At 44.8% G+C, this 25,269-nt stretch overlaps 1 protein-coding gene across 1 annotated transcript in view; it reads right to left on the bottom strand.

Moving 5' to 3' along the window:
• Nucleotides 1-25,269, bottom strand: part of DRD3 (dopamine receptor D3) — a gene marked incomplete at its 3' end in the record, with an annotated part of 43,545 nt that overhangs the window by 11,826 nt on the left and 6,450 nt on the right. Inside the window, 3 exon segments of the mRNA XM_082839985.1 lie at nucleotides 1,405-1,547; nucleotides 12,719-12,831; nucleotides 24,463-24,767. Coding sequence (XP_082696111.1) covers nucleotides 1,405-1,547; nucleotides 12,719-12,831; nucleotides 24,463-24,732 — 526 coding nt within the window. The 5' untranslated portion in view covers nucleotides 24,733-24,767.

Genomic DNA, 25,269 nt, shown 5'->3' on the forward strand with positions numbered 1-25,269 from the left:
CAAAATTCACCCTGAATCACATATAAAGATACACATGGTTTGATTACAACCCTGAACAGTAATAAGTAAAGACATATGACACATGCAGTAATATGTCATCTATTATAAAGAGTTCAACCTAACATATAATTTTAGAGATGAAGTTGCTGGACTTACTTGTAGGAGGCCATATATAAAAATAAATATTGAAAACTTCCTAACTAAATACATAGACCTAGTCCACATACTTGATTTTGTTCAAGTTTATGCTGTGCTATATTGTTATCCCAAATTTATCAACAAGGAAGCTTAACTTAGAAAAGTTAAGTAACTTGTTCAAGCAGACGCAGCTGTTAAGCAGCCGAACTGGAGTTTGAATCTAGATTTTTCTGACTCCAGAGCCTCTGTCTTCCTAAATGTATTTTGACTTCTAAATAATTGACCAGCAAATGACTCTTTGAAGACTATATATAAGTTAAGATTTTCCTGTATTTATATGTAATGTGTTACATATAATATATCTGTATATACATAAGTACACAGCTACGTGACTTGTACATATATACCAGCAATTCATGAACCTGGAACATAGTAGGAATTGAATGAATCAATTCGAATGGAGAATATAAGAAATCCAGATGAACACTAGAACATGAGTCAATCAGTTCTCTCTTAGTGAACACTCTGTTTATTTTCAATACCTGTAACTATACTATATGTGCTAATAGTTTCCATTAACACATGAAATTCTTGAGGCTGAAAGATGGTCATGGAACAGACACTGAAGGCACTGTGAGGTGTCAGTTTGGATTGGTGTCATATCTAAAATCCCAGACAACTCAGATATACACATTGTTCATCCATTTGTCCGTCCACCCATCCATCCATCCATCCATCCAATAGAAGATGTACCATGTGCCAAGCACCATGGCCAAAATTTTTGTATATTAAAAAATATAAAATACATCCTCCAGTAATTTAGGAATTCATCCTAGTTCCCAAACACCAGAAATGATTTTTATTGAATAAAAAGTTAGAACTGTATACCCTACTCCAGGGCTTTCATGATATGTTACTTTGCATTGTAAACCCATTACGAATTACCGTCTTTTCGTTAGTAAACTTCACCTGAATTATTCATATAGCATAGTTTTTTAACTGGCACATTTCTTCAAATGAATACAACGGCTTTTCTTTCAAAATAGGAGTAAGCAGACTTTTCATTAATTGGGGCAGAAAATTATTCCTGTGCCATTAATTGAAGAGGTTTTGTTTTCTATTTTATTTGTAATCAATAAAGGCCAACGCTTTGCAGTCTATAGCATCCTCATTTGATTACATTGACCAGGGGTCAGAGCACCACTCACAACCATTCAGATGTGCTGTGAATCACGCCGCTATTGGAAGTGGGGCCGTCATTGTTACCTGTGGTGTTGAAGCCAAAGAGGAGAGGGCAAGACACAGCAAAGGCCAGCACCCAGACAGCCGTGATCATGAGGGTCACGCGCCGACAGGAGCTCTGTCCTGTGCCATGTTGGTAGTGAACTGGCATGACCACTGCAGTGTACCTGTGAAAGGGAGGGGACAGAGGATAGACATGATGAGAAAGGTTCTAAAGACAAGTTGAAAGAGGTTACTAGAGAAATACTCAGGTTGATAACATGTGGCAGGAGAAAAATAATTTGGTTCGAGAAACTTAGAGAGAAAGGGGTATTTGAGCGAACATAGCAGAAAGGCTGAGACAAGATAGATGAAGTACTCATTGAGGGAGGTGAGCAGAGAAAGGGAGAAAGAATAAAAAGCATAGCATAACAACACTGGGTTGCCGGAGAGCTTCTTACCAATGCTGGTTGACGGCCCAGCATATCCCAGCCTTATATTCACACACCCTTAACCTTGAAGACCCTAGATGCTGGTTTGTGTGCCTTTATGTTCCCCCACAGTTTTTCAGATAATGATGGAACTGTGCCCAAAGAGGATGTTTAGCCCTGCCTGATCCTAACATTAATTCTAACCCTCGTAGTGACAACTATTCCAAGTAGCAGAGATTTTGTAAATAGAGATGAGTAATATCCAATGAAGGCTTATTTTAAAATCAAGTTTTCATGCTGTCTTAATCTGCTTGGGCTGCTATATCAAAAATACCATACACTGGGTGACTTAAACAATAAATATTTATATTTCACAGTTCAGGAGGCTGGGAAGTCCAGCGTCCATGTGCTGGCAGGTTTGGTGCCTGGTGAAAACCCACTTCTTGGCTTGTAGACGGCAGTCTTCTTGCTGTGTTCTCACACAGTGGGAGGGCTGAGGGGAGCTCTCTGGAGTCTCTTTTATAAGGGCACTAATCCCATGCATGAGGGTGGAGCCCTAATCATCACCCAAAGGTCCCACCTCCTATACCATCACATTGGTAGTTAGGATTTTAACATATGAATTTGGGGGGGGGGCACAAACATTCGCTCTACAGCACATGCTTTTACATGGTCGAAGCACAGTTTCTTATTCCTGTTGGATATTGTTGTCTTTTCTGTGGTATATCCACACATACATTTACAGCTGCTTATTGGACTTACCTGCACGATTGCTCCATGGTTGTCCCAAACTCAAATTATCTGAAATAGATCTTCCTATTTCCCTACATCTCTTAATCTGCTTCCACTTCCTGCCTTTCTTCCAGACATCCACACCCAACATTCAGGCTTTTTGACTCTTCTTTGGCCCTTCCAATCATTTGCTCACCCATTCATTTAACCTTTCATTCATTCAGTATTTATTGAGTTCTCACTATATACCAGGTCTTATTCTAGAAATACAGAGATGTGCAAATGGGACATTGTCTCTGTCCTTACTGAGCTGGGAGTTGAGTGGAGTAGATAGATGAAAAAAATGCTAATATAAAATGAGTATCACGAAAGAAGTAAGCTGGGTGATGTGTTTAAGGATAGTGGAGGATGTAAAGAAGGGGCAAATGACATAAGTGGGTAGGGAAATGAGTGGGGTGAGAGGGAGCCAGTCATGAGGGAAGGTAGGAGAAGAACATTTTAGGCAGAAGGACAGCAGGTCCTGTAAATTTACCCATTATGGTATCTTCCCCATTATCCATGCATTTCTTTTCTACCACTTTTTCTCAGTGATGGCCACAGCCTCCTGGCTGGTCTCCTATTGCTAAGTCCCCAAATAGATTTCATCATGTCCACCCCACCCCATGTTCCCCCCGACTCAGATGAAAACTGTCTGAAATAGGCATAATTCTAAGATGGTCCCCAAGATTTATGCACTGTAGAACTAGTAGAAATCCTGTGATTAGATTACAAATCAACAGACTGAGTAAATCAAAAAGGAGATTATCTTGGGTGAGCCTGACCTAATTGGGTGAGCCCTTGAAAGGGACTGAGCCCTTCCTTAATTCAGAGAGATTCAAAGCATGAGAAATTATCCTCCTGGCCTGCAAGGGGCAAACTGCCATGTTTGGGAAAAGATCATTTGGCAAGGAACAGCAAAAGGCCTATGTGAGCTGAGAACAGCCCCTGGTTGACAACCACCAAGAAAGTGGGAACCTCAATCTTATAATTGCAAGGAACTGAATTCTACTGACTACCTGAATACATTTGGAAGACGAAAACACAAGTCAGCCTACACCTCATTTTCAGCTTTGTGAGACCCTTAGCAGAGAACCTACCTACATGGTGCACAGACTTTTTGACCTATGAGATTAAAAATGGATATAAAGTCACTACATTTGTGATAATTTGTTACACAGCAACAGAAAACAAATACAGCGTCAATACTTAGCCTTCCTCAACGTGACCCCAACTTGCCCAGCCAACCTGACCTTCCGTTGGACCCTGACACTTAACATATAACTGCGGCCATACTGGCCTAGTGACGGGTTATCTTCAACAGTCTTTGGTCAATCCATTATCCCTTTTCCTTCCCTGGGTAGCTCATTTTTTTCTCTCCTTTAATCCCAGATCAGCTCTCCAGTAACCTTCCCAGTCCTTCTATCTTACAGAGACCTCTAACCCTGAATGCATAGCACTCCTATGCCAATCAATCACGTTGCCCTTCTGCCTGCATTATTGGACTTGCCTCATGGCTGGAGAGAGATAGACCCCATAGGATTTAAGTTACTTAATGGCTCAAATCATCTTATAGCCTTGGTATTCCATATAGGTCCTTGTACAAAGCAAGTAGTAAGAAGCTGTTGACTGCCTCATGGACTCTGAAGGCCTCCTTCCTCATAAGAGGACAATTCTAATCCTAGCCCATCTCAAGGGATCTAATATATATGGCTGGGTCTACATATGCTCAATTTTTATTTATTTATTTATTATTGAAGTATAGTTGATTTACAATGTGTTAGTTTCAGGTATACAGCAAAGTGAATCAGTTATATATACATTCTTTTTCAGATTCTTTTCCCATATAGGTTATTACAAAATATTGAGTATAGTTCCTGTGCTATACAGTAGGTCCTTGCTTTATCTATTTTATATATAGTAGTGTGTATATGTTACTCCCAAATTCCTAATTTATCTGTCCTGTCCACCTTTCCCCTTTGGTAAGCATAAGTATTTTTCTATGTCTGTGAGTCTGTTTCTGTTTTGTAAGTAAGTTCATCTGTATCCTTTTTTTTAGATTCCACATATAAGTGATATATGATATTTGTCTCTCTCTGTCTAACTTCACTTAGTATGATAATCTCTAGGTCCATCCATGTTGCTGCAAATGACATTATTTCATTCTTTTTTATGACTGAGTATTATTCCATTGTATATATATACCACATCTTCTTTATTCATTCATCTGTTGATGGACATTTAGGTTGCTTCCATATCTTGGCAATTGTAAATAGTACATATGCTCAATTTTTCACTGTCTTGTCAGTGTCCAGGGAACCTGGAGGCCAGATGCAGAGCAGGAACCCCCTTAGCTCCTCTTGTGCACCTCAAGGCTTGGGGCTGAGGAAGGGAAGGACAGACCCTGGGCTGGAGGGGGTGGGGTAGTGCTCCCTGATGCTCCTCCTATATGTGCCAGCCACCTGACTCATCTGCCTCATATGCATCTGGCCTTAGAGTTCACGTGTTAACATGTGTATCCCCAAAGAGCAGCCTGAGAGTCAGCTCTGAGGGCTGAGATGGAGGCAGACTCTGCAGAACTTGGCCTTGGCACCCTAACATGTGACAGAGGGGGCTTCTTTGTCAAGAGGGAGAAATAGAGTCCTTATTTAATAAGGTCAAATTACGATCCCACCACCAGCCTCAAGGAAGGCCCATGACAACCCAGTTCCCTTCTCCTGATGCACATACACTATAGATCCTCCCTTGAATCCCTGACTTGGCGATAAAGGAGCAGGGCAAGCAGCACCTGGCACTCCTCCAGGCCTCTCACTCTCTCAGGACTTCCGACTCTGCTGGGGCAGTGAGCTGGGGCTTCACGTCAGATATGTCAACCAGGGTCTGGCCCTCAGCAGTGATCCCTGAGGCACCGTGGAGGAGAGGCTGAGCCTGAAGGCCCGCAGCTGTCCTGGCCAAAAAGCTGATGAGGGTCAGGAAGGAAAGGTATGGCACACTTCTTCCTGTCCAGACCTGTCGGCCTTCATTTACATAATGACCTTGGACGTAAAAGAGCCCGACCATTCCATAATTTGGCAGTGTGCTGCTAAATGCCTAACAACTGGCTCTGCAGGTGAAAAAAAGCCCTAATTTATACCATTTGTCAATTTCTGTGGTACAAATACTCCCACCACTGTCCACTTCAAGTTACACCAATGGTTTAATAACCGGCTCAAAAAACTAAAATTTTGCCAATCAGTTCCCACTAGCCATTACAAGCTGACTCGAAGGCCACCACTGAATGTTGCACACTTTCCTAGATCCGCTTTAATATCCAGCAACTTCTTGGAGACTCCAATTAATTCAATGAGTCAGTAAGTGTAGGGAGCATTGGCTCCATTTCATAAAGGAGGAATCAAGGACATAGAGAGGTTACATGATGAAATCAAGTTCCCACAGCTGGTGGTACCAGTCTCCGAGGCCAGGTCTCTCCTGGGTGCCCTGCTCCCTGCCAAGGGCACTGCCAAGTCTCTGAGGCCTTACGGGGGACAAGGGCTTCCTCAGGAAACGTGGCACTGAAAGGTGGTTTGTACTTTGAGAGCATCACGGCTACCCAGAACTGAGTTTCCCCATCAATTAGCTTGATTGTATTAATTTCCGGGGGTCCTGTTAAAACACATATTCCAAGGCCACACCCTTGGATACTTGTTCCACTCCAGAAGTTTGTATTTTTAACAAGCAAGTGCATCTTACAAGATTAGACAAGTTGGAGAAAGTCTGCATTAGGGAAAATTTCTGTGTCAAAACTCTTGTTAACTTGGGTAAGAAGTGAGAGATGAGACTACGTTTACCACTGTTACATTTATATAGTTTTTCTTCTTAGTTTTAAAACATGATTAAACTTTTAGAATAAATGAGACCCCCCACCCCCCGCGCCAAATTTGTTTCTAGGGTGGAAAACGCCAGGAAGCTTGCCATCGGGGCTGAAACACAGAGGCTGTTCCGGCATTGGCCATCGGAGGGCACCAGAATGCAGCAAGAACCCAGCCAGCGCGGCGGGGTGAGAAGTTCACGGCTCACCTGGGGGCTCTCCAGGCCCCCAGTGGGGAGGCGTGGAGGGAAAGCTCGGCTCCCCTGGTTCCTGCAGGCCTGCAGGGACCCTGAATTCCAACTCAAGCAGACTGCTCAGCCTCTGATCTCCTCCCGAATCGATCGCAGATGATCGACCGCAGGCCAGGGCAGGGCTGGGCGTGGGCCCGATGCGCTCACCCGGCTCTTCCGGGTCTTCGGTCAGAGCGTGAGCGCGCGCTGCGCGTGCTGCCCAATCGCTACCTGGCCAGCCGCCTCCCTTTGAGCTCCTAGCTTTTTGGGTCTTTTCTGGCGTGGCCGGAACGCTGGCAGTGTGCTCAGTGGGTAAGTCAATGGACGTTGGAAACAGACCGATTAGCGTCTGAATGCCGCTTGGCCTGCAGCTGAACCTTGTGACCTGGACCACAGATGTGACTTCTTTGAGACCCAGTTTCCTCATCGCACAAGGGGGATAATGAGTCCGCTTGATAGAGCTGTTATGCGTATTGAATGCGATGATCTCTGGGAAGTTTTTTAGCACAATGCCCGGTCCATCTTAAGCATTCAAAAAATAGTATTATTATTATTGTCATTATTATTGTGCTAGCCCAAGGGATCTGTGATTGTTCGTATCAGTGAGTTTAGGGGTGTCTGCCCCTTATTCCTGATTATCAGGGAACATTAAATTTATTTATTTCTCAAACAAACAAGTATACAGCACTTTCTAGGTGCCAGGCAACTGTTCGAAGTCCTTTACAAACATTAACTCATTTACTCTTCATAACAACGCTTTTGCTCTGATCTCCCCTAAACAGGTCATGGAACTGAGGCCCAGTGAGGTTATCTGACTTGCTCAAGTTCACCTTGCTATTAAGTGAAAGAGCCAGGATTTCCAGCCATGCAGTGTGACCCAGAGCTAGGGGCCCAGTGTAGGCTAAGCCTCTGAGAAAGGCAGTGAGCTGGAGTAGAAAGAGGCTGGCTGAACCCCCTCTCCTGCACCTACCAGCTGTGTGGTCTGGGCAAGGTTACCCACACAGTCTAGTCTTAAGAATCCTTACCTGTAGAGTGCGGGTAATACATCTACCTTGCTGGGATGTCGTGAGGGTTAGCGATAATGACAAGCTCTTGGTGCCCGGCATGTAGTACATGCTAAAGAAATGGTAGCTATTTCTACCGCTGTTGCCTTTAGATTCACTCAAGTTAGGATTAGCACAGAGGTAGCCAGGGCATTGAAGACAAAGGAAACGTGACTGTTTAGTCCCAGGAAATAGCACCTAGAAAACTGGGTGCCGGCGTGGCCAGAGGCCCCTCCCTCGGTGTCCCATCCCCGCCTCCACCAATGAAGGGGCCAGACAGACCGGTGGTGTGGGAGTTGGGAGACTCAGGTTCTAGTTTCAGACCTAAGAGGCTACGGGTCCCCGTGGGGGCATTTAGTTTAACTCATTTCTGCACAAATGAGTTAAACTCTAACGCCCCTTAAGACTCCCAATTCTGTGACGGGGGTCCGTGGGCTTGTCACTCTGCTGAAGGTTTCAGGATCCTCACAGAATTCGACCTCTGCCTGGGGCCCTGTCCCCAAGTGGGAGGGGTGTGTGTGTATGTGTGTGTGTGTGTGTGTGTGTGTGTGTGTGAAAAGAGGAAGGTGCGTCTCGGGGAAGCGGCAGCGGGGGAGGAAGGAGGCTGGGCTGGGTGGGAGGACCTGAGTCTAACTCCCCGCCTGGGTTTAATGAGCCCCCGAGCTCTGTGAGGGCTGCTTTTCACCACCTTTTATTTGGTCAGACAGGGGGCTCAATAAATCTTTAGTTCCGTGGACTCCCCTCACGGAATGGTTGAAGGAGAAAGCTTTTTGCAAATGACTGGAAAGCCCTTTGCAAATATAAAGTGCTTATTTAGATGCAAACTAAAAATCCAAGGTGCCTGTGACTCATCTGGTACCTATTGTGCTCGCTGCAGAGACGCGGAGGCTTGCCTGTGTGATGGGTGCCGTTTGAGAGCCACTTAAAGAACTCCCTGGTGAATGAATTTGGTTGCATTATTCCCGGCTCCTTGCGGAGGACTCGAATTCTCACCGCTTGCTCGGATCTTGTCCTGCTCCTTTGACACTTTCTCAGCCCTCTCCCCGAGCTAGTTCTGACCCAGGATGTGGCGGGAGGGGGCTGGCCTACTGGGAGGCAGGGAGCCAAGGGCGGGTTAGGGGGTTGTGCTCACCCACTCTGCTTTTTACAAAAGAAAAGGCGGCATTAATCCCAACATCCAGAGCTATGCCTACGAATCTAATGACAATGGCATTACTTGCTTTCAAAACCCCTTTTATCATTTCCTTTTCTTTCCTATCTCTTACCACCCTGTTATTACAGATCAGGGCTTCATGACCAAAAAATGCTGAATCCATTTGGTCAAGTTTGTCAGACGGGTGACTAGCATTGTGTGAAGACCAAAGGTCTGCATGAATGACTGCATTTTTAATGAATTGACCAACTATTTGGCATCCCATGAACAGAATTTAATGCTGTGTACTGCAAACTGCTGTGAAGGATAATGGAGACGGCTTTTCCAAGGCCTATTTTCAGTCCTAGAAGAGAAAGGAGGCTCCATTTGAAGTTTGGTGAGGATTGGTTCCTATAGACCTACAGGCCAAGAGGGGTGCGTCCTTGTCCTTTGCGGTCTAAGGCAGGACCTGTTCCTCAGGTTGCAGGTGGGTGAATGGTATGCATTCTGGGAGTTCTCCCCGTATGGGACAGAAGCCAGTTCAAGGTTTGTTCTTGTTGGTTGTATCTACTAGGTGGTGCAAGCAGAAGCGTGTGTTAAGCATGACCGCTGCCAACAAAACGGCGCTTTTGTGCAAGTTACAAAAAGATACCCTCTCCTGGCTGGTAAAGGGCAGCCTCTCTTGGTTTCCTCAAGGCTTGGCAATGAAGCCCTTGGCTGAATTCGGTTCCCACACTCCAGGGCACAGCCCGCACAGCCTCACCTGCCAGCGGCATGTGTGAGAATGTGTGTGGGTGGAGTGTATAGGCCACACTTTCCAAGATGGTGGAGGGTAGGGTCGGACCTGGAAGGCTGGGAGGGGGCTGTCCCAGAGCCTCTTCTAGAAGCTCTCTTTATACAGTTCTTCCCTCCCTCCTCCAAGGCTGATCTGATCCTACTCCCTCATGTCCTTTCTGAAGGTGCATATTTGTAATATAAGCATTGGCTACCCTCAGGCAGGGACCACCGGATTCAGGATTCAGTTAATATTCCCTTTTTTTTGGCCGCGCCAGGTGGCTTGCGGAATCTTAGTTCCCTTGCCAGGGACTGAACCTGGGCCCTCGGCAGTGAAAGCGCGGAGCCCTAACCACTGGACCGCCAGGGAAATTCCCTGGTTTAATATTCCTTGTTCAAAGCTCTGTAATAGGCACAGCAGGGGGATTCACAGGTAATGAGGAACTAGGATGATATAATAGTTTGGGGTGGTGGAGGTGATGCTATAGCAAACCAGATGCAGTCTATTACTTCTGTAAATGATGTATTTCTGAGAGCATGTACTAGAACATGTACTAAATGTTCGGAAATCACACAAAAGACTTAGATGTTATTGGAGGAATTCTGTTCTCAGAGAGCTAAAAATATTATAAAATCACTAACTATCCCTTCATTTTTTAACAGCTTTATCAAGATATAATTTGCATACCACACAATTCATCTAAGTATACAACTCAATGTGGATTTTTTGGGTATATTTACAGTTATGCAACTGTATCCCTTTATTTTTAACACATTCTTTAATGGTATTGGTTTCAGCATTATGGACATGTTCTTTAATTTTCCTTCTCAGGCTAGCCAGTCAAGTAATAAAAGTCAAGTGATAGCCAAGCAAATGATAAAAGTCAAAGCCCACCGAGTTGTCTGGTTGGGTTTGCAGTATCACTAGAGGATAGGGTTTTCATGCCCATTCTTTGGTTACACACATGCAAAGAAGTTTAGGGCTGTTGATGCAGAGGGCACAACAGTGGGTCACGTGAATGTCACACTTGGGGACGTGAGGAGGACGTGTATTAGGACTCCTGCAAAGGGAGCCTGGAGATGCCACAGATGGTTACAGAGGAAGCACTGTGAGAGTACAGGGGTGACTGAATTAAGCTGTAGACATTTGGAAGGGCTTCACGGCAAAGGGGGGCCAGTGTGATCGGCCTTGGAGCCCGAGAGGGCTAGAGGGCAACCCAGAAAGAGATGAGATTGAAAAACTAACGTGAGACCATATTGTGGAAAACTTTGAATCTTAGGCTGTGAAGGTAACTTCAGTTTTTATTCCACAGGCCAGGGAGACACTGAAGGGTTTTGAGTAGGGCAATAAACATTCGGGCTTTACTTCTGGGGGAATAATTCTGAGAGTGGTTGAAGGGCCAATTAGGAGGCTGTGGCAGAAGTCTAGGTGGGAGGTCATAGGAGCCCCAAATAAGCAGGTGAGGTAAGAAGGGAAAGATGGGTCACATTTAGAAAGCATTTCAGAAATAGAGTCTGTAAGCGTTGATTGCTTAGATGTGGGAGATGAAGAGAAAGGTGTCGAACAAAATCCAAGTTTTCAGAAGAATGATGTTGTCAGTAAGAGATCATCAAGTCAAGATGGTTTGGTGCTGTGATGGTTTGATGGTTTGGTTTTTAACATTTTGCCTTGTAGGAGCCAGTGGTATATCCAGGAAGTAATGTGGTCTGGATATCAGGGGAGAAATTAGGGGTGAGGCTGGAGATTTGAGGAGCCTTAGCACAAAGCCTAAGATTGTTAGCTTGGCGTCAGATAGACATGAATTCAAATCCTGGCACTGCTTCTTCTCAGCTGTGTGACTGTGCAAATTCCTTAATTAGTCTAAGAAGCTGGAAATGAAGATAGTAATAGTACCTGAGAGTTGTTGTGAAGAGGAAACGAGTTAAGGCTTTGCTTTTGGAGCTATGGAGTGGATGGATAATATTCCTGGGAGAGACTGTAGGAAAAGAAGAGGTGGACGGGGACTTGGAGAAGGGAAGATTGGAGGCTCTTTTTTTTTTTTTTTTTTTTTTTTGCGGTACACGGGCCTCTCACTGCCGTGGCCCCTCCCGTTGCGGAGCACAGGCTCCGGACGCGCAGGCTCAGCGGCCATGGCTCACGGGCCCAGCCGCTCCGCGGCATGTGGGATCTTTCTGGACCGGGGCACGAACCCGTGTCCCCTGCATCGGCAGGCGGACTCTCAACAACTGCACCACCAGGGAAGCCCTAGATTGGAGGCTCTTGACTGGCAACAGGGGCCATAAGCTCGAAAGCGACTTCCTTTCCCCAGGGCGCTCAGTGTCCTTGGAAAGCCATGGCAGATGTCCTTGGAGCCATGGCAGATCTAAGACTCAGGGAGGGGAAAGGGGAAGAGGAGAGGAAACTGAAAGAGAGGGGAAGAGAGGAACAGAGGTCCCCAGAGCCGAGGCGGTACACTCTTAGGGATAGAGAATGATGTTACTCTGGTGGAACACACAAAGGCTCTAGTCAAAATCCCAGAACTCCACTCCAGCAACCAAAAGGCAATTCTAAAAAACATTGTTCTTTACTTGTTTTTCTTAAACTCTATGAAGGAAATAAATAAATAGGGCACAGCCACATCTTCTAAAATTACCATTCTCCACTCCTCTCTCCCTCCTCACAGGTACTCCCAAGCTCCCAAGCTTTTCTCTCCCCTCTCTGTCTTTTGCCCCTGCTCTATCTCCCTCCCTTTACCAAAACACAATAACAACAGGAACAGTCTCTCCTAACTGTGTCAGCTCATCTCACCTCTTTGTCCCCCTCACCTTTTCTCCCCACAAAAAATTAGGAATCACAAAAGCCCCAAGGGTGGTGGAAAAGCAAAACCAGAATCCTCTGGGGGAAAGGAAAGCTTATAGGATAGTTATTTCTCTCCTGTCACAGGAGTTTCCTCTCACCTACAAACCATCGCTTAAAAGAAAAAGAGAGAAAAGAAAATGTCCCAGAGTTAAGTTGTACATGGCAGTGACCCCAGTGCCATCAGATGCAAAGCCTGTGCCTTGAATATAGCAAGAGCAGCTTCCCTAGGTGGTTTCCCCCACCACCTGACCTAGGCCACCTCTCTCCTAAGTCTGGAAGGGAAGCCCAGCCTTACCTGTCGATGCTGATGGCACAGAGGTTCAGGATGCTGGCTGTACACATCATGACATCCAGAGTGACGAAAACATCACAGCAAACTCGGCTGAAATTCCAGACTCCGCCTGTCACCTGGGTGTCAGAGACAAGGATGTCAGTGTTTCCCCCCAGCGAAGAGACAGCAACCCACTCGACTCTACCACCTTCCCTAGGCTGCCCTGCACAGACGCAGACATGCCCACCCTGTTGGTACAACATCATTACCAAGGGTAGGTAGGCATCGAGGGACTGTCAGGCTGCCCAAGACTGGTCGCCCAAGAAAGGACAAATCCATGTTAGTGCTGGAAGGGATCTTCCAAATCAATTAGTACAGCATTTCTCAAAGTGTGGTCCACAGCGGGGTGCTCATTAAAGATGTAGATTTCTGAACCCTTCCTTAGACCTCCTGAGTCACAGTCTCTGGATCTGGGGCCCATGAATCTTCGTTTTTAAATAAATAAATCCCCCTGTCTCCCATCACACCAAGGTCTGTGAATTGCTGATCTGGTTCAAACTCAGGAGGCAACTAAAGGTCATCGTGGTTAAGTGATACGCCCATACATGCACAGCTGGGAGTAAAAGAACTTGGGTGACTGCCAGATGTGTGCACCGTGCCAAAACTGCCTCTCTGAAGCCCTCCCCCCAGTGGAGAGCTCACCATATACCAGGAAATAAACTGAGAACACATTTTTCATCAAACTTACCTCCAAAATGAAAATCTGTCTGGCTTCCGGTTTTGAAGCTTTAACAACATCTATAAGAGCCTATGTAAAATAAATTCGTGCTGGTGTGCCTGCCTTCGTCACCATGGTCCCGCTCACCAAGAGGTCAGGGGGAAGGTGTGTCCAGGGCATTGGAAAGGGGCCCAGATCCTCTTTACTATTCACGGAATCACTGGGGATGGTTCTGACCTCACGCATTTACACATGTGTTCCAAGCTCCATAACTCCTCCGAGTAACACTTATAAGTAAGTCAGGAATTTAGGTAATTTAAGTGATATTCTAGCACATTTCTATTTTCTTTAAAAATTTTTTTACATTACCTAATTGAGCCAGAGAGACATGCTAGGGAGGTTATCACTTTCATCCACAAATGCCACTCTTGGGGCCCCGAGGCTTTTGTGCATTTGTCAGCTCCTGCCCTTGGGGCTGCCATTCTTGGGCACCATGGTTCTCAAGGGGAAACCTGTGAAGCTTTGTACCCCAGGCTATAGCTGGGTGTTCATGTTATCTCTGCTGGGCAGGCCCAATGGCTATTCAAGAGAAAAGGGAGTGAAACATAGGTACAGTAGCCTCTGAAGTAGGTTCTCAAGGAAAAAAGCTACAAAAAATAGTGCATGAAGATGCTGTTGGCCCTCTGTCTAATTTTTCTCATCCAAGATGCTGGTTATATCACCAGGCCACTTGACTATACATCATTGTTTTATGGCACTAATGCAAGTTCCTGAAAGGCTCGCTCTCTTTCCCCTTCCCTACTAATTTCTTTCCCCTTAGATTTATTTCCTTTTCAGCGTTTGATCTTTTCCCTATATTTGGTCATTTCCAAGCTCTACTATGAGAAACTCTGACCGAAAATATTTTGTTTAAAAGCAACAATGAAAAGTTCAAACTAGGGTTGAAGTCATCATTTATGTTCATTTAGTTGTGGATTTACTTTCTCTCTTTTAGTCCAACCATTTGGCTCTATGTAAATAAAAGCTTAATATGAATTTTAAAGGAATTCTGAGAATGAAAACTTTTTTAAAGGGACATGTATAGTCATAACACAATAAGAGGAACCAGGATAATAGAAGATGGTTTTGCTCAATCCATAGGACAGTTGTATGCTGTAAAAGCTTCTTGCAAAAGGTGAAATTTGTATACTAAATCTCTTTTAACATATGTTTACTATGCAATTTACGTCTTAAATTGGGGAAAACCACTTTTTTTTTTTTTCAAAATTGTGAGTGCCTGTTTGTGTACGTATGTTGGGGGACAGTGTAGGTGAGAGAGGATCATTAGAACAATAGAAAACTGCAGGCTTGCTGGATGTCCTGTTTGTTCGTTCATTTGTTTGCTCATTTGTCCATTCATTCATTCATAAAACAAGTACTGTGAAACTCCTAATACTTAGTTCATTGGAGGAGGGTATGTTATGTGCTTTAAATTTTTTTAAAAAATTTATTTAATTTATTTATTTTTGACTGTGTTGGGTCTTCATTGCTGCGCGTGGGCTTTCTCTAGTTGCGGTGAGCAGAGGCTACTCTTCGTTGCGAGTGTGTGGACTTCTCATTGCAGTGGAGCACAGGCTCTAGGCGTGCGGGCTTCAGTTGTCGTGGCTTACGGGCTCTAGAGCGCAGGCTCAGTAGTTGTGGCGCACGGGCTTAGTTGCTCTGCGGCATGTGGGATCTTACCAGCCCAGGGCTCAAACCTGTGTCCCCTGCATCGGCAGGCAGATTCTTAACCATTGCGCCACCAGGGAAGCCCTGTTACGTGTTTTAAGAGGTTTTTAAAAAAGATCTTCAGGCCCTGTTCTTTTTTTTTTTTCCTATCTTTTTATTTTATTTTATTTTTTTATTTTTATTTTTTAAATTTTATTCATTTATTTATTTATTTATGGCTGTGTTGGCTCTTCATTTCTGTGCGAGGGCTTTCTCTAGCTGCGGCAAGTGGGGGCCACTCTTCATCACGGTGCGCAGGCCTCTCACTATCGCGACCTCTCTTGTTGCGGAGCATAGGCTCCAGATGCGCAGGCTCAGTAATTGTGGCTCACGGGGCTAGTTGCTCCGCGGCATGTGGGATCTTCCCAGACCAGGGCTCGAACCCGTGTCCCCTGCATTGGCAGGCAGATTCTCAACCACTGCGCCACCAGGGAAGCCCGGCCCTGTTCTTGAAGAGAACTGGAGAAGCAAGCCATTCTTAAATAAAGTAACTAGAGATCATCATGAGATCCTAATATCATTAATACAAGCTAACATTTATTGAGAACTCAATCTATGTGTGTCACCAACCCATATGACCCATTCCAGAAAGTTCTCTAACTTTGAAACATTGATTCTGATAACTTGATACCTGAATTTTTTTTAAAACTGTATATGCTCTTAAAGCTTTTTGAAGACAAATTATACACTTATTTGATAGGAGATTAAATGACTGCAACTTAGTCAACCTGATAGGAGCAGGGACTTTCACTTGTTTGCTGCTGCATCCAGGCTCCTAGAGCAATGCCCAGCCTGCAAGTATATTCTGACAGAAGGAATGGTCTCTGACATAATCTGTGTTAATACTAATAATTACCGATGTCTGAACTTTACATACATGGCCTCTATTGCTGATTATGGTCCTGTGAGAGAGGACTATTGTTATCTTCATTGCAGAGAAATAAACTAAAGCTTGGGGAGGTTCAGTACCTTGCCCAGAGAGGCATGGCTATAGAGGCAGGTGGGGCACTGGAATGTAGGTTGTTACACACCTGCGGTGTGGGGGTGTCAGGCGAGGAAGGGGCAGCTGTTGGAAAGGGATGGAAGTGGGTGGCCACAAGGGAGAAGGAGAAAACCTTGTACCATCAAGGATTTTTGTGTGACAGACCGCATCAACCCCCTTCTAGGGAATGAGACGCCTCCTTCGGATTGCTTGTATCCCAGGGTTGTAGAAAAACAGCGCAAAACAGTGGGGGCTACTGACTTTGGGGCCTAGTGAAAGTATGTACCTGGCAGATTTCTTTGGGCCCTGGTTTCTTGAGCCCCTAAGGACCAAAGCCCTCAAGCTGCCCTCTGGCTTCCAGGCCCCCACTGTGCTACCCCATTCTGGCTCTCCTCTCATCCTGTCTCCAACTCTGCCAGCAAAATCCCCATTCACTCCTTGATCTCAGCTAAGTGTCAAGAAGAAAACAACCTGATTAGCTAATTTAAGTAATTCCCGCTAAGGTGCCATCACTTGGTTTTCCCTAATTGGTGGGATGTGTAATGGAAACACTTAAGTCCTCCACGCCAAGTAGTGAAAGATCAATAAAGAGCTGAGAGGGCCAAGAACATGCTAAGTAACTATTACAGCAACCAAATGAGGTAAATGTTCTTTCCAATTTATAGATAAAGAAATGGAGTCTGAGAGGGGTTGAATAATTTGCCTAAGGACACATAGCTAGTAAAAGTAGCTGGGGGCTTCCCTGGCGCAGTGGTTGAGCGTCCACCTGCCGATGCAGGGGACACGGGTTCGTGCCCCTGTCCGGGAAGATCCCACATGCCGCGGAGCGGCTGGGCCTGTGAGCTATGGCCGCTGAGCCTGCGCGTCCGGAGCCTGTGCTCCGCAACGGGAGAGGCCACAACAGTGGGAGGCCCGCGTACCGCAAAAAAAAAAAAAAAAAAAAGTAGCTGGAATTTCAAACCCTTAATATCAACCATTACTCTGTTTTGCCTCTCAGAGGTCAGCACCCTGACACGCTGCTTCTGGGAAGTGTACAGTTTAACTCCATTCTCATATCATAGGAGGGAGAAGAGTTGTCATTGGTCCGTCTACCCACCCACATAGCCGGTGTTCACTGAGGGCCCATTATAGGGCTGATACCTTGTTGGGGTGGGTGTACTGAAATGAATTAAACGTGTTTTTGTTCCCAGGGCCTCAGAATATAGTATCTGTGTGTTAGGGGGAGTCATGTGTGAATGGGAAGGGATGAACTGAGGGCCCAGGAGATGGACACTAAGAAAATAACTATGATACAGTATGATAAGTGCTGACAGTGAGATGAGTACTACAGAGTGTTGGGAGAACATGAAAGGTAAAGTGATTTTTGAAATTAAAGGAGAAGCAAAGCAAAGCAAAAAAAAAAAAATCTGATTGATTTAAGGCTTTTTAGAAACATGATTCTACCTTCTTCCTAAATTTTAATGAATAAAACTCACTTTGGAATTAAACAGCGGCCAGATGGTGTTACTCTCACTTGCTAATGAACATAACTAACTCCCTTTGGCAATACAGAAGGTGGGAGAAGCAAGAGTGTCTTCAGGTACTGAAGTTGGCTATTGATTTTCAACAGACACAGCCTAAGGCAGCATTTCCCAAATTTTCTGATAAGGCAGCATTTCCCAAATCACCTGAGGCTCTTGTTAAAATGATTCTTAGGCCCTACTCAGAATAATGTCCCTCCAGTGATTTTTGCTGCCTGGGAGGGTTGGGAAATGCTGGCTCTAGGGGGTGTGGGGGCATGACTTTGTCCCTAAAGAATATATATATATATAGAGATATCTATATCTATATCTATATCTATATATCTGAGTCACTTTGCTGTACAGCAGAAATGAACACAACACTGTAAATCAACTGTACTTTAGTAAAATTTAAAATATATATATATATTAAAAAAGAAAGAGGACTTCCCTGGTGGCGCAGTGGTTGAGAGTCTGCCTGCCGATGCAGGGGACATGGGTTCGTGCCCCGGTCTGGGAGGATCCCACGTGCCGCGGAGCGGCTGGGCCCGTGAGCCAGCTGAGCCTGCACGTCTGGAGCCTGTGCTCCGCAAAGGGAGAGGCCACAGCAGTGAGAGGCCCATGTACCACAAAAAAAAAAAAAAAAAGAAAGAAAGAAATGGTTGTCCCTAGAGCCCCTTAAGCATTCTTTATCCCTTGGATGCCTTTGGCCTCATAGTTCCTTCTCAGAAGAATGTTTTTAAATGCATGAAATAAAATACAGTGGATCACAAAGGATAGTGATTATATCAAAATATAGTTACCAAAGTTTTTTTAAAAAAATATGTGATTCTTTAAGAATGCACTAAATGACAAGACCTAGTAGTTTCGAAGCACTGATGAGTATAAATGGTATTAGGGGTCTGCAAAAACTGTAATGCTATTTGAAAATATAAATATCTGTGATTTCCACCGGGGACGCTAAGGATTTCTTCTGCTGTGGGTTGATGCTGACATTCATAATTGAAGGAAGTGCTTAATTTCGGTTTAGTGAAAATAAAGAAGTAATTTTATTTATATCCAAGTTGATGGACTCCTCAGGTTAAGAACTCCTGTTCTAAGGGATGGATTTTTAGTTGTTTGTGGGAGATATCCAAGGAGCAAAGATGGAATTACTTCTCTAATTAGCCTCTTCATTCCATTTTTGTTTGCCACATTTGAAATCCTTTTTTTTCTTTCTCCCTCCCTCCCTCCCTCCTTCCTTCCTTCCTTCCTTCCTTCCTCCTTTTCTTTTTTTTTTTTTTTTGCAGGAGGGGATTGCTGTGGGACAAAATACGGTACTAAATAAGGATTTTTCACTTCTCTGAATCCCAATTTCCTCATCTGTGAAATGGGGTTTTTACAGATTAGTGGTTCCTACCTGTCAGTTTGTAGCAGATGGCCAGCTGGCTGCACAAATCAGCTGGGGTGGGAAGGGGCCTGGGACTAAGGGCTTATTACAGTTGCTGTAGACTTTCAGGACCACCCCTAGAAATTCCGGTTTGGTAGATCTGGGGTACACCCATCAGTCTGTATTTTGAACAAGGAGCTCCCCATCATAAAGGTTTAGCTCAAAGTTTAGGTTCATGAGAGTCATGGAGGAGCTCTTTTAAAGTGCAGACCCTGAGGCCCATGCCCACAGAGAATCCCGGTCACTGGGATGTGGCCAGAAATTTCTTGAGGTTGGATCATACTTTAGAAATGACGGCAGAAATACTCTCCAAGTCCTTCCAGCTTTCACAGTCTATGGCTTCCAGAAAAATCCAGACTTTGGTGAAGAGACTGTGAGAACCCCCTGCTTTTGTTTTCCAGTAGGGAGCTTTTAAATTGCTATCATCTGGGGTTTTTTGAACAATGGTAAAATTCTTCTTAAAACAGTCTTTATTTTTAATAATCAATATCATTACGAGTCCAAAGGCACCTGTCTCCCAAAACAGCACTGCTTCTTCCTGCCATCATTCTCTGACCTTCGATCAGGCTCTCTATGGCAAGTTTCCCTGCCTGAACCCACTTTGTACTTTTTTGCTTGTTTATGTTCCCTAACCCTCAAATCTTTTCTCCAGTCCACACTGGGACCCAAGTACTCTGACTTTAGTATTCTAAATGTCCCCCTGGTTGCTTACGCTGCCTTTCTGCCCTGATACAAGTGTATTAAACATCACAAAAGGTGCTTAACCAAGTGGAACAAAATGGAATGTTGGTGCTTAGAGAGGGAGCTCCAAACAGATTGCAGCTTCTAGAGCAGGAAATTAAAAACTTGAGAGCGAATCTGAGATAGAACTTTTTGGTACAGAACAGAAAAGAGTTTTCATGAAAATGCTGCAAACTGAATTACAGAGATGGCCAGACCAGGGCTCTCTGGAATATAATTTACTCTGAGGTCACCTGCATGGCTCTTGTCCTCAACTTCTCTGCTAGGCCTGAGGACTGAGGAAACTGAAGAAGGTCAGTGACGGGCCCCCGCTAGTCCCTTTTAATATATTGTCCAGGCCCGGTCTTCTGTGTACCTTCATGATGAGAATGGTACCAGCGAAGGCCACTGTGGTGCAGACTTGCTGACTGTCTTCTTTCCTCTTTCCAATAGTCCTTGGATTCCACTGGGAATCCCTGAGATTCCTGAGCAGTTGATGTGTTCTATGGAAGGTACACATAACCTATGCTAAACTGACTATTCTATTCAGTGATTAGTTCAGAGAAAATCGTGTGCCATAAGCCAGTCCAATCCAAGTACATCTTGACACTTCTACTAGAAATTCTGGGACCTGGATTTTCTCTTTTGCTGTGAATGGTGTGGTGCACACATGTGAGGTCTACAGCTTACCCTTTGCCTGTGGATAAGGTCAGTATATGGAAGAGGACAGAGCTGAGAGAACTGCAGAGAAATGGAACTGGAGCCCTGTTCAAATTGTGCCTGCAGCCCACCCTACCACAGGACTTTTTTTTTTTTGTGGTATGCGGGCCTCTCACCGTTGCGGCCTCTCCCGTTGCAGAGCACAGGCTCTGGGTGCGCAGGCTCAGCGGCCATGGCTCACGGGCCCAGCCGCTCTGCGGCACGTGGGATCTTCCCGGACCAGGGCACGAACCCGCGTCCCCTGCATCGGCAGGCGGACTCTCAACCACTGCGTCACCAGGGAAGCCCCCACACGACTTTTAAACTTGCTGGTATGAGAGCCAATGCATTCTGTTCATTGTTTAAGTCAATCGGAGTTAAGGTTTCTTTTACTTAACAATAAAATTGTCTAAACTGAGATATTTATAGATCACACTTTTTAGTTATCGAAGCATTTTTTTCAGTTGATGACAGTTGAGCCTAAATCAACCTTGTGAGGTAGGGAAAGTGTAGTTGTCACTTTCATTTTATTCATTTAACTCCACGCCTTCTGACTCCCAATTCTGAGTCTTTCTCACAGTACAACCTTGCATCAGAATAACATTCATCCCAGTGAATTCCAGAAGAAGCACAAAGTTATATGACATTTTATTGCCTACATCACCCCCACATCTTTTTTAATAAAACCCACATTTTCACTTTTCCTTTTCTATCCTCCCTTGCATCTAAAAGTGGCCTTATGTTCCAGGTGTAGCCAAATGCAGTTCCTTAGGGAGATGCTTCAAGCCACTCCAAGGAAAGGGCTTTTATTTACTTTTTCTTTTTCTGCCGTCCCCACCCATCCTATTTTTGAGTATGGCCGTGATGCTTGGGGCTATGGCAGCCATCTTGTGAGTAGCATGAGGAAGTGAGTTTGCCAAGGATGATGAACAGAAAGAATGGGAGTCTGGTCCTTGATGACACCTGAAGCAGCTGAACCAATACCAACAGAACTCCTTCCTCCAGAATTCTGTTTATGTGAGAAAAGGAACTCCTATTTGTTTAAGCCACAGTGAGTCAAATTTTCCCATATTTACAGTCAAAACATTCATAACTCATATATACTGGTGTCTGTCATGATGAGCCAGTTTTCCTCTGAAGGAAGGGGTCTGGCCAATGTGAGCCAATATTCCCTTCAAACAAGATGGATACATTCAAATCAAAGCACAGGAAGCTGGGAATTTGACAGCTAATTTGGCCCCCTCATGGTGTTCTTACGTTTGTTCTGTCCTCCTGGGGGCCCTCAAACCTCCAGCAGTCTCTGTGGTCAACACTGCATCCTTTCCTCTTTTCAAGGGAGCTCTTTGGTATGATCTTCTAATTACTAGACCAGCTACTCATCATTAGGACAAGTTAGTGAGAGTAACACTTTTTGCTCTTCTCTGAGACATGGGAATTTATGTATTCACGATCACTTTAAGAGCTCAAAGTGCTCTTTTCTCTCGTTAAAGCACCCAGTCTACTTCTGAGGTCCACAGAAAGCAGGCAGGCATTTAAGACTAAGGGAAATATACAGACTGGGGTGGGATAGGGAGACCTGATCCTTTGGAATAGAGCCTTCTATTATCTTAACTGGTTGTCTGTTAATGATGGCTACCTAACGTCATATTCTGTCTTTTATTGAGACAGACCCTTAGTTGACTGTTGGGGAAAGTGACGTAGAGATACTAAGCTGCAATTACTGGAGCCTTGAAGCAAGTGGGTAGGACCAAAAAGAGGTCACAAAGCCCATTTCCCAGTGGAGAGATGTCTCTGCTCCCCCACATCTTTTTTGTATGATTTTAAACTTATGTGACCGTACTCTTGATTACTGAACACCTACCTGTTATAAATAACCTGTTGGACAGAGGGCATCTTGGTTTTAATGAGGGAAAACAAGAGCTCCAGCAGAGCTCTTCTCACAGGGGAAAATCCATAGATACAACCTGCAGAGAGTCCACTAAGGCCTTTCGCAAGATTTCATGCTGGCCCTCTGTTGCTCAGTTGCTCCTCTATGCTTAGCAGTAGAGTGGGCGTACCACCCATACTGGCAGGTGTGGCTAGAAGGGGATGCCAGGGGTATCTAGTGTGAGAAGGTCACAGTGTCCATCTCCTATACCCGTATCTACAGAGGTTTTCCAATATAATCCATTCAGAGTCCTGGAAGCAATCACAAATGGACAGCAAATGAGTGCCCTGAGTGCACAGACACCAAAAGCCTGGTTTTATTTCAGAGGCAATTAAAATGCTTATCAGAGTGAAGGTTTTCCTGCCTTTCTTTCTGACATTCATCCTCTGGCAGACATAAGAATCCTTGTAATGTATAAGGATGGACAGAAACACTTTTGAGGAGGGTGTGGTGATGTTCTGAATCATTGACTAATACATCCACACTGGGTCTGCCTCACTCTTGAACAGAAATATCATATACTTCTAACTCCTTTTCAGTATCCTTATTAAAAAATAAAATAAAAGCAAATAGTTCATTGTAACAGTTGATGTAGCTGCAGATGGTATAAGCAGGAATGGCCCATCTAATGCATACATTGCAGACCAGATTCATTTAATCATTCATACATCAAATATTTATTTAGTACATATTATGTGCCAGGTAGTATGTTTGGACTACAGGGAAAAAAAGAACAAAGACTTCTGACTTCAAGGATGTCTCAGCCTAATTGGGTTGACAGAAAGGTCAAGATAATTACAAGACCCTTTGACATCAAGATAATCCTAACTGGGAAAAATTAATGCATATTTTTTTCTCTGAGTATTCCCTTAGGCTTTAAATCTATCCCAATCAGCCTAGTTGTTTTTATTCTTTTCCTTTCCTTTTCTATCTCCTTGATTTCTTTCCTTAATGTCTCCCCATTGAGATCATAAGTCTAATTTTAGTTCCCAGTCATTCTTTAATATGGTTACTCGCCTAAGCAGTCTATGTTCGAGGTTTTTGTTCTCCTGTGATATGTCATACTTAATTAACTGTCATCTTCACTATTAATATTAACTGAGATATTAATTTGATGAATTTTAATTTCTCTTAATCATGGCATCATTTTGAGCCTTCATTGGATACCTTTTTAGAATGATACACAGTGCAGAGGAGAAATATTAATAGGATATTAAGGGTTTAAAAAAAACTCTAGTAATTGCATGTTTTCCTGGTAGGAATATCTGTTTCTTGAACAGGTGTAGGCACCCTGATTTCCTTGTTAGCAAATGGATGTTTTGTCTTGATCACCTCCTGACTCTGTTTTGCACTTTCAAATGAAAATACTTTCAAATTTAAGAAATGTTTCTCTCCGGCAGAATTCTCCAGGGTCTGCTGCATTATCTAACTGGTGAGGGAGGCACCAAAAATATAAATTTGGTCTTTTCCTTTGGAAGCGGAGTCTGCGGAGAGCTGGTACCCAGGAGGAAAATGCTGAGTCCGAGGGCAACTGAACCATCAGAAGTCTGATCTATCTGCAGACTGTTCCTGCTCTCTTTTCCTCTCATTCAGTTAAAAAAGAAAATTGTTTTTTTAAAAATTAATTCCTCTGCCCCTACATGCCTCCTGCACATCGCCACCCCTATATACATTGAAACACTGATGAGGATGGCCACTGGACTGCTCCCACCCCACCCCCCGTATCTTTGCAACATGACTGGCACAGAGAGTAAGCCTGGTGCATTTCTAGGACAAGTCCCATCACTCAAGTCCAGTCACCTGGATGCTGGAGGCCTGGGGAGAGAATCATTCCCAGCTCCCTGGTTCTGACGTGGGCAAGTGATGCTGGAATAATGGTGCTCTCAGGACCTTCAGGTCCCTCATGAAAGGGAGAATGGCGGGAGCTGTCCTTCCCTCCCTAGTCCCTGGATCATGGCAGGGAGCATTCTGACCCCAGATGCCAGGAGCTCACGGAAGACAAAGACAAGCACGGTCACATGGGCAGCTTGCACTTGCGACCTACTCACCTCCAGGTACACCACCCAGGGCATCACCAAGGTGGCCACCAGCAGGTCTGCCACGGCCAGGCTCACCACCAGATAGTTGGTGGTGGTCTGCAGGGTCCGTTCCTTCAGCACGGCCACACACACCAGACCATTTCCAAAGATGATGGCCAGGATGAGCACACAGTAGGAGAGGGCGTAGTAGGCATGTGGGCGGGCCCGGCTGGCCCCGGTGGAGTTCTCTGCCGCACACGTGGTGTTGATGTGGCCCTCCAGCTGGCTGAGAGGCGCCATAGCCCGGAGGGAGAGGAGGGACCCCGACACGTTTACTGAGAGGAGATAGAAAACAATGTCGGTCAAGTCAGACTCTTTGGAGCTTGGCTGCTTTGGGTACATTTTTTGATGTTTTGATTCGATACATATTTTGGTGAGCACTTTCTATATGCTGGGCGCTATTCTAAGCCCTGGATATACAGCAATGAAAAAAATAGAAAAAAATCCCTGCCCTCATGAAGCCTCCATTCCAGAGAAGACAGTAATAAACAAGATAAATCCAAGATGTGGTATGTTCGATGATGACATGTATTTTGGAGAACAAAAAAGTAGGGAAGGGGGTGAGGACAGGGTGAGGATGGTGTGTGTGTGAGTACTTAGGTAAGCAGGAAGCCCTCGTGGAGGTGGTGACAGTTGAGTCACGAACTGGAGGACCTGAGGAAGCCCACTGTGCTGATAGCCAAGCAGGAGGAATGGCAGGTACAAAGGCAGGGTGGCAGGGCGGCTGGCAGGTGGAAGGGACAGCAGGGAGACCAGTGGAAAGAGCCGGGTGAGGCA

This window comes from Leucopleurus acutus (assembly GCF_964270905.1).
Source record: "Leucopleurus acutus genome assembly, chromosome: 5".
NCBI classification, from domain to species: domain Eukaryota; kingdom Metazoa; phylum Chordata; class Mammalia; order Artiodactyla; family Delphinidae; genus Leucopleurus; species Leucopleurus acutus.